General features: G+C 39.7%; 1 protein-coding gene across 1 annotated transcript; it reads right to left on the bottom strand.

Moving 5' to 3' along the window:
- Positions 1-2,561: 2,561 nt before the first annotated feature.
- Positions 2,562-4,189, bottom strand: LOC147418479 (uncharacterized). Its single transcript, XM_086507010.1, has one exon. The coding sequence runs from the start codon at positions 3,563-3,565 to the stop codon at positions 3,023-3,025; it is 543 nt and encodes a 180-aa protein (XP_086363136.1). The 5' UTR covers positions 3,566-4,189; the 3' UTR covers positions 2,562-3,022.
- Between the last annotated feature and the right edge of the window lie 4,878 nt (positions 4,190-9,067).

Here is a 9,067-nt window from a genome sequence, read left to right as displayed (position 1 = left end):
ACAACCAGGACGTACAACAATGCCCTGCACAATATTCCAGACGCCTGTCGCGACACAAGAACATGCTGCATTATAAAAGCCTACATAGGGTAATTGTTCCCATCCATTCTCTCCTCAGCGGGGCAAACATCTCAGCCATGGTAAATTTTGCACCTGATGTGAAAAAAACTACCCGAAAAGAGGAGAAATGAAGCGGGAACAACACGTGCCATATAGCACAAACCGTAGAAGACTGTAAGGGACCTGTTTTGCAAAACATGGCACTGACAAAAATTTTGCACAAATGACGAAATAGCTTGCACAAGACTGCCTGTAGTGGAAATAGAGGCCGAAATGAGCCCGAATAAAAAATCTGAGCAGGCTTAGTTCTACGAGTCTATCTGAAATTTTTGTCGGCCTACGAACGCTTGCCAAAGCTCACAAAAATCAAAGAAAGTGAGCAGGAGTGTGCTAGAGCTGCTGGCGACTAAGCCCGGGAGGACGTGACCTGCTCTGATACCAATTGTTGGAATTAGGATTGCAGGGAAACACACATAGCTTGGAGAAGACGAAGGAAGCTCGCGGAGCACAACCGAGAGTGTATTACTTAGTGTGCAATGGAAAGATAGATAGCCCTAGAGTGATGGGCGTATATACAATGCACGGGTGGAAAAAACCTCCTAAAGAGGGAAAAAATGCCCTGGCGGTCCTAGTGTGTTCACACACATCACTACCACATGTTTATGGTAACAATGTCGTGGCTCAGCTCTTCCGCAGCTCGAGACACCAGAGCCTTAAAGCAAGCATTTTCAAGCACTGTTGGGTAGATGATAAGCAATTTCTTGGCACCCTACGGCGGCTGATGCAATCCACCTTAAGAAAAGGAAAATGGTATGAGAGACTTTATTCATGAGGACTTGCATAAGCAATGAAGAATGCACCCAATCTCCACTGTGGGAGAAATAGAGCATGTCTAGTCTGGAGGCAAAACTGGGAGGACTGGAGACTGTGGTAAGTGAACCTCGCATCATCCTTCCAAGGGCTAGTCTTCCAGGCATCAAGCAGAGTCCAATTATCCTCCAGGGAAACTGATTTCTTACATTCACCCCAGCAAGAATGATTGAAGGGCCCTGCCTATCATGTCTGGAACAAACCATATTAAAGTCTCCCATCAAGCAAAAATCCCCCTCTATTTGCAGTTGTGAGAGGTCATTCCATAACATCATCGTGCCTTTGGAATCATTAGGAGCATAAATGTTACCAATAGTGAGCAAGTTGTTTTGTACCTTGGTAGACACCGCAAGAGCTCGCCCGATCGGGTGCTGAAAAACAAATTTTGGCTCTAGATCCTTGTGAACTCTTGTCATTACTCCACTAAAATCTTCAAGAGCGGTGTCGTAAAGGAACAACAATTCACTAAGCGTTTTTTTCTCAGAATTGAGGCATCAAGGTGGTATCCCTACCTACAAATTTTAAATTTTACTTTTGTATGGTCTAGAAGATAGTGAAAGTTGGATGTGAGAATTTATAAAAGATTATATCCAAGTAATTAACAATAAAGTCATAGTTAATGGCACCCTCTGAACCCTTCCTCCTCTACTACTAACGTTTCGAACCTCACCTCCTTTGCCTTGTGCCTACCAACATTCGTCATAATTAATGGCACCCTCTGAACCCTTCCTCCTCTACTACTAACGTTTCGAACCTCACCTCCTTTTCCTTGTGCCTACCAACATTCGTCATGTATGCATGTGCTGTTTGAAAATGAACACCACCCCTATCCGTTTGATCTAATGTCACACTTTACACACATCAACTCTCTACCCTCTACCCTCTAGCCGCCTTGCAATCACACATACCGATTGAAATCAAGCCAACAATACTTAAAGATTCAGTGTAAAGCCCCTACGATTGCAGTCTACCTCGTTATATGCCTGCCAACATTCATCATGTATGTATGTGCTATCTGAAGATGAACACTACCCATATCCATTTGATCTAATGTCACCCCCTACACATATCAACTCTCTACCCTCTAGTCGCCTTACAATCACACTCACCAATTCATTCTATTCCTCATGGCAAGCCATCGAAATTGAGAATCACATTTCTCACGATAGAGAGAGAGAGAGAGAGAGAGAGAGAGAGAGAGAGAGAGAGAAAGAGAGAGAGAGAGAGAGAGAGCTCTAAAATAGATAATATTTTCAAATAGAAAGTACTATCTATAGGGCAACTCTCCTTACCTTTCAATATACTAGTACTGCCAGCCACCTTTGGCGGCCTCTCTCTCTCCCTCTTTATCGTGTGCACAGGAGCCTCTCTCATTTTTGGACTTTAGCCTTCATCTTGCAAATTTCGGCACGTGTAAAGGGCACTCCCTCTGTCGTAATAGAATACATATAGATATAGATGGAGCTGGAGCTGGAATTTTTTCAAATAAAAACCTGCCTGCAACATGTGGATGCCCTGTTTTTGCACCTTGATTCACTTTTCGCCTTGGATGAGTCATTGCTCTTAGACTTTAAAAGAGTCCGCCCACCTCAACTTGGGTTCCATTGCATCGTGTAGTAGGCATTGTAGTGGAGTGGTCCGATTGCCCAAGTTGGCCAAACGCACATAGGCACACCGAGTTGGAAGTTGCCCCCACTAGCCCAAGATTTGATTTTACGAAGCCAGTGGCATTCTGTTGAGGTTATCAGCTGCGAGCTTGCGGCTAGAGACCCGGATGCGCAGAGAGAGAGAGAGAGAGAGAGAGAGAGAGAGAGAGAGACGCGTGAGAGGAGGGTTCAATCTGAGCACCCACCATTTCTCTGTCGACGTCTGCATGAGAGAGAGAGAGTAATATGTGTATGTGTGCGCCCGCGTGAGAGGAGGGTTCAATCTGAGCGCCCACCATTTCTCTGTCAACGTCTGCATCGCCCGAATGCAGCTTCTGCAAATGTGTTAAAGATTGGATGTAAATGGGAAATGAATCTTCAACAAATGCTGCTTGGAATTTCGTCGTAATGCGACTGGCATAACCCTCGACAATACTGCTTGCTGTTCATGTCAACGCAGGTGTGACAGATGCATTGAAACAAGCATTGAGATAAGCCACAAGAGTGCCGCATTTGGTACTTGGGGTTCTGTGAGGAAGAATTGTTGCTTTGGCTTGGAAGCCTCTATATCTCTGCATTTTTGGAATATTTGGGTGCAACTCATGTAACTGGGGTCTCAAGACACTGATTTTGCAGTCGAAGATTTCGACGGATAGTGGACGGAAGGTGATTGTCTTGTCTGCTATTGGGAAAGATCCCACACTAATTTCTTCAGTATTCCAAAGGTGCTTCATTTTTGTAAATTTGCTCTTGTGAAGGAGACAATTCGAAGGTAATCGGTGTGGAGGAGATGTGTTATAGGCAGAGAGGAGAGCGGCAATGATGGAAGGTGGTGATGACATCAAGATGGTGAGCTTGGGTGTGTTGACTATGGTGGCGATGGTGGCAGTGCTGCTGCTTGTGCTGCCTCTTGTGTTGCCCCCATTGCCCCCTCCCCCTCTCCCCTTCTTGTTTGTCCCTGTTGCCATATTGCTTTTCCTTTTGGCCATGATCCCCTTTCTTGTCAAAAGCAAAAAGGGGCAATTATAGCCGTCTGTTTTGTCACTTTTTGACCAATTAATTTGCTTGTTCTCGATTATACAAGGTTTGCAGAGAGTGTTGAAATGTTTATTTGGTTTTGTTGCAAGAAGCTTTTTACACCATAAAAAGGCTTGTAACCAGTGGGCAAAAGCTCATTTTTCTTACATTCACATAGACAACCTTTCGTCCTTTATGTCCTTTGATTTCATCGTCATGTTTTTCGGTTCTATTGTTATGGTATTCGTTGATCGAATGGTTGTGGGCAGCTGTTTTTTTTAAAGAAGGAAAGTGGAAGTAAATTAAAACAGAAACTTAACAAGTACAAGATCCGGTGGGATATTGTGGGCAGTTGTTGTCTACTTAACTCGGTTGTATTGCTTGATTTTTTCATGTATGCGTGCTAGACAGAATGCGGATGAGCGCGAGTTTTCGTATGGTGATCCTGATTGTGCTCCATTATTAGCTTTTGAGCTTGGAAGGAAGCAAGGAATATCAGACTTGATTGGTTGTCTCTTTATGAGGAGGAGCTGTGGTTTGGATTGAATCCTATTGATTGCTTATACAGGGACTCAAAGCCCACCTTGTGTTTGACACATAGATTGATATAAAAGTTTTTCAATTTTGTAGACGTTTGCAAAATAAAATTGATCTTAGCCACTTCACAAAATGGGTAATGGGAGTCGTCATGATTAGCAAGAACATTTATTCGATATAATTTTGAGATCACAACATGTTCTCTTTGACATGGTACTTTTCACAGGAGGTTGGATGATCCAAGCTATAGTTTCATGAGCATAAATGTGTGTCTGATTTAAGCAATTTATGGGATCTGTTGATTTGCAATGAGAACTTTGTACATCTTATTGTCCCCCCCCTCCCCAACATCCTTGCACTGTAAGACCCCAGTAACCTTTGCAAGGATGAATCCTCGATTTTTATTTCAAATTTCTCTCCTTCACTCATGCAGTTCAAGTAGATAGAGTGCTTCATCCTCTTGTAGCCCTTGCAAGAGACTGCAAGAGACTAGCTACGCCATTAAGATAAAGAAATTATAATCACAATTGGGTGTAAGTAGAGGATTTCAATGTTAAGGATTGCTTTAGTCACTTTATTTCTCTCATTCATCTCTTCTTGATCAAGGCCACGGTCTCCTCTTTGACCTCCACCTCTGATAGGACTACGACTTCTTTGGGTATAGATTGGCATGTTATATCTCTTTGTTACCATCTTTGAGCATTAGGGGGTACATCTCCAAGCTCAAAATTCACTACCAAAGTTTCCATAGCATAAAATTCATTATCACAAGATGTTCCCCTTAAGAAAGCTCAATGGGCACTCATCTTTTCTCCAAACCTTGAAGTATATGAAGTAGGTAGTCATATAACTATCCACATCATCTATCGATGCATTGAAGTCATCTTGGGATCCATGTTGATGGAGATTTTAAACACGAAAGAAGATTACAATGACCTTGCATGAAAGTAGGTCTTGTGAGTAGGAAATTACGAGGGTTGGCATGGATAAAGAGCAATATAACAAACAAATCGATTCCGATGCCATTACTAGCAAGGTGATCTTGTGTATGCACTCATGGTTAGCCATGAGCTACTAAGAAAAAAATTGATCCAAATAACTGTGAAAGGGTTCAGATGTAATAATATTAACCGTTATTAGATTTTATTTCTTGAATAGACTCTAAACTATTAGATGTTTATTTGAAAGGTAGGTAAACAAAAGTGGAGTACATACAAACATTTTTTAATGCATTAATTTCCCTCAAGGCATGGTATTGCCTGCCAAAAAAATATCAACCTTAAATTTAAAAGCCCAAAAATTCTTGAACACAATAAAATAAGAACAAAATATATATCTATAATGGAAGAGGTGGTTTATTACAAGGTGTCACATAGTAATGCACAAAAGGAAACAATAAACTAGAAAGGAAGTCAAGTTATGTAAGGCTATAAATCAAAGGACCTTTTCACAAAGTAAAAGCACAAAAATATTTCAATGTCCACATGAAAAGGTAGGTCCAATTAGTATAGGAAACAAGATAGGAGTCTCGGACAAGCAAAAAACTCTATTGGTCATGGAAAAAAGTAGGAACAAGATCAGAAGGTGGGAGTATGTGCTTCTCCCCTTCCACGACAGAGTCAAGATAGTCAACTCATTCATAATCCCGTACCTATCCTTCGTTTTGTCAATCCTAAAATTCACAAAAAGAAATTGGAAAGAATTCTTGGAACCTATGAAATAGTTTGTATGAAAAACAACTACAAAGATGTGATATCGGGGCAGTGGGCATGTTGGGAGTGGATTGCTAGACCCAAGGAGCAGGGGGGGAATTGGGATCCTAAACTAGGCGGTGCATGTGAAGGCCTAGTGTGCCAGGCTGATGGTGTCTCTTACAAGCCAAGATAAAGCATGTGTTATTATTACATGGGATATGACAGACAAAGCAAATCTTTACTCCCAAGGGGGGCCATGGAAAGGTGTACGGGTTCACGACAAGTTACTTGCTCTTCATTGGGCTAGTGTGAAACTTGGTGGCAACATAGGCGAACTAGTACGCAAATGTGCCAAAGCATCAGAAGCACTAGAATGGAGGAGTCAACCAGATACTTCAAGAACTCTATTACCCATTGGTCCCCGCGGCTATCAAATATCAAAGATCTCTTTAGCCCTTCTTGAGAGAAGTAGCCAAAAGATTCGATAACAAAGGGTTAACTCATTAGCTCAATTTTGGGACCAAAGCAGTCTGAGCTGGAAGGAAGCATATCAGCTGACTACTCTGTACAACCTCATCAGACACAAAGGCCTTCTCATCATCAGAGTGGTTGATAGTCTTTGCGCTCTTTTTAGCACGTATTTGTGAGGCTAAATTTTAATGGAATGTTTGGCATTGGCCCATTGATAGGAATCTCGCTCTGCCACAAATAAGGGAAACTTACCACAAGATTACCTACAGAGTGGCGGACTGGTTCTCTATGCTAAGACACTAGAGTGGCCAAAGTCTAAGTGGGTGGACATTGTTGAAAACATTTGGGATCCTCCAAGGTCTAACATAATAAAAATTTTCCTTTGGAAGGTACTTTGGGGGACAATACCTACTGAATTGAAAGATAAAAGCTAGAGGGATAGGCATAGGTATTTGCATGGAATGCAAAGCGGCTATCGAAGACCCTCTTTATCTTTTCAGAGACTGTCAACCGATGGGTGCAGAAGACTTGGAAGGTCTGCTTCTTCAAGAATGACATAATTCTAGGAGGAAAGGTGACAAAAATCAAGCTACTTTGGTTTGCACTTAGATGGTCCGCTTCTGCTATCTCAAGCAAATGTGGAAGGCAAGAAAACTTTGAGTTTTGGAAAGAAACCGTGTGATGGCCAAGTTTGAAGGTATCATGAAGGAAGTCAAGGAATGTATTTTCTCTGTTGGGAAAAACAAGGATTTTGATGAGTGGAAGCAAACACTCCACGACCTTAGGCACTCAAAATGTGCTAGCTATGGGCTCCTAGCTACAAGTCTAACGCACCTCGAACCATAGTTGTGTAAACGTTTAGGTCTGTGGCCTCTTTTGGCTCCTCAAGGAACATGTTATGCTTGAGGCTTGTTGTACATTAGCAAATAAACCACTAGGCCTACTTAGCGAACAAAAGATGACCTATAAAGAAAAACAATTTTGACAATTGCTTTATGATCTTTGCCATCATTAGTGGTGGAAATGTACTCTATTGTAGGAACTTCTCTTTAGATTAGAAGAATTTAGAGTTTATTATTGAAGAAAGAGAAGTTTTTATAGTTTCTTATTGTACTTATACTAATTATATCTTCTTCTTTTTTGACAAAACTCACAATTGTGAGTGAATTATATTGATCATCCCAAAAAATTACAAGATCTTGCCATGCTCGTACCAAACCATCACATCATCAAGAGACCATAATTACATTGGCTATCTGAAAAACATAAGAAGAATATACTAAATCTATCTTGTTTAATTGATATTTTTCAAGGTCTCTAATTTGCCTTTAAAACTTGTAGTTGTTTGTCATTACCAAAAAAGATAGACTCATAATGCCATTTGGAAAATATGAAGTTGAAACTAGCCTTCAAGTAAAATATTGAAGAAGGGTTTAAAAAGAAGAGAAAAAAATTTACAATATGCACTTTATTTCTCTAAATTCTATATTTCACCACGTCAATTTATAGACTAAATGTATTCATAAAAAATATGATGAAAAACTTGATGAATACACAATCAAATTTTTCTTGAAAAAACAAATTTTTGAGAGTGTGTTTGAATGAATGACAAATTTAAGTCCATAGTATTTTGATACCCACATTAGATTTAATATATTCTCATTCAATTGGCTTTGTATTCATAAAATTAAAATAATCATTCCATAAGCTTATGGATTACCAACTATATTCTATTTTAGGAATAACAAGGTGAAAGTTTATTATAGTGTAGCATGCATAAGCTATAGAGAGGAATTTAATAATAAGAGGCGTCTTTGTGAGAGTGAAAATGAGAAATCGCCACTAACATTTTAAAATATTTGTTGTCACAATAAGTATTATATTTTTTGAAAACAAGTGTAACAATGAATTGTTTAAATTACAATATATCTCAAAAGAATAAAAATTAATGACCGAAAAAGATTTGGAAGCATTGTAAGAAATTGAGCGAAAATAAAGTGAAAAAGATTGTGTGTGACCCAATATCAAATGCCCCTCTTTAAAGAAGGAGGTAAACAAATTTCATCACCCTCTCACAAAGATCAACAAAAATAGTAAAAAAATAATTGTTAGCTTGTCACGTGGCACTAGTCAACAAGCTTTATCCACCCCAAATGGTCTACAATTGCACCCAAAATGCAACGATTTACTAAGGACTTATGTAGTCCAATAGCATTGACCATTATAAAGCATGTAAACCTTGAAGCATTTATATGCAACTTTTTTTTTTTCAAAATTCACAATTGTGAGTGGATAGTATTAAGAACATCAGAAATATACACCAACCTCGAGCTAAGACCGAGCCTTGAGGGTCAAAGGATTACAAGTTTTCTGCTTGACAGAGAAACCACAACTACTCCTAGGCTTTACTTATTACAAGATGTCATCATGAAGCATTTGTATGCAGCTTATTACACCAATACTTTAATACTTTATTAATTGATATTCTACAATCCTAGAGAAAGAAAAAGGTGTGAGGTGAGAATACATCAATATATATAATTTTTTTTTCTTCCCGGTACTCACAAATATGAGTTGATAGATTATATTAACCATAAACAAAAAAAAGGCACGGCTGAGGGCACCCAAATACCCATCAAAAACAAACCTAGCACCAAAATTTCATAGACCAAGCAAAGACCCTCACCATTACATCGGCTATTTCAAGAGCCACCCGCCTCAAAATCCACACATAACAAAGAAATGACACATACCTACCGATATTGGATCTAG

This window comes from Adiantum capillus-veneris, chromosome 30 (genome assembly GCF_014529385.1).
Source record: "Adiantum capillus-veneris isolate H3 chromosome 30, ASM1452938v2, whole genome shotgun sequence".
Taxonomy (NCBI): domain Eukaryota; kingdom Viridiplantae; phylum Streptophyta; class Polypodiopsida; order Polypodiales; family Pteridaceae; genus Adiantum; species Adiantum capillus-veneris.
This window is presented reverse-complemented; position numbering and strand designations above follow the sequence as displayed.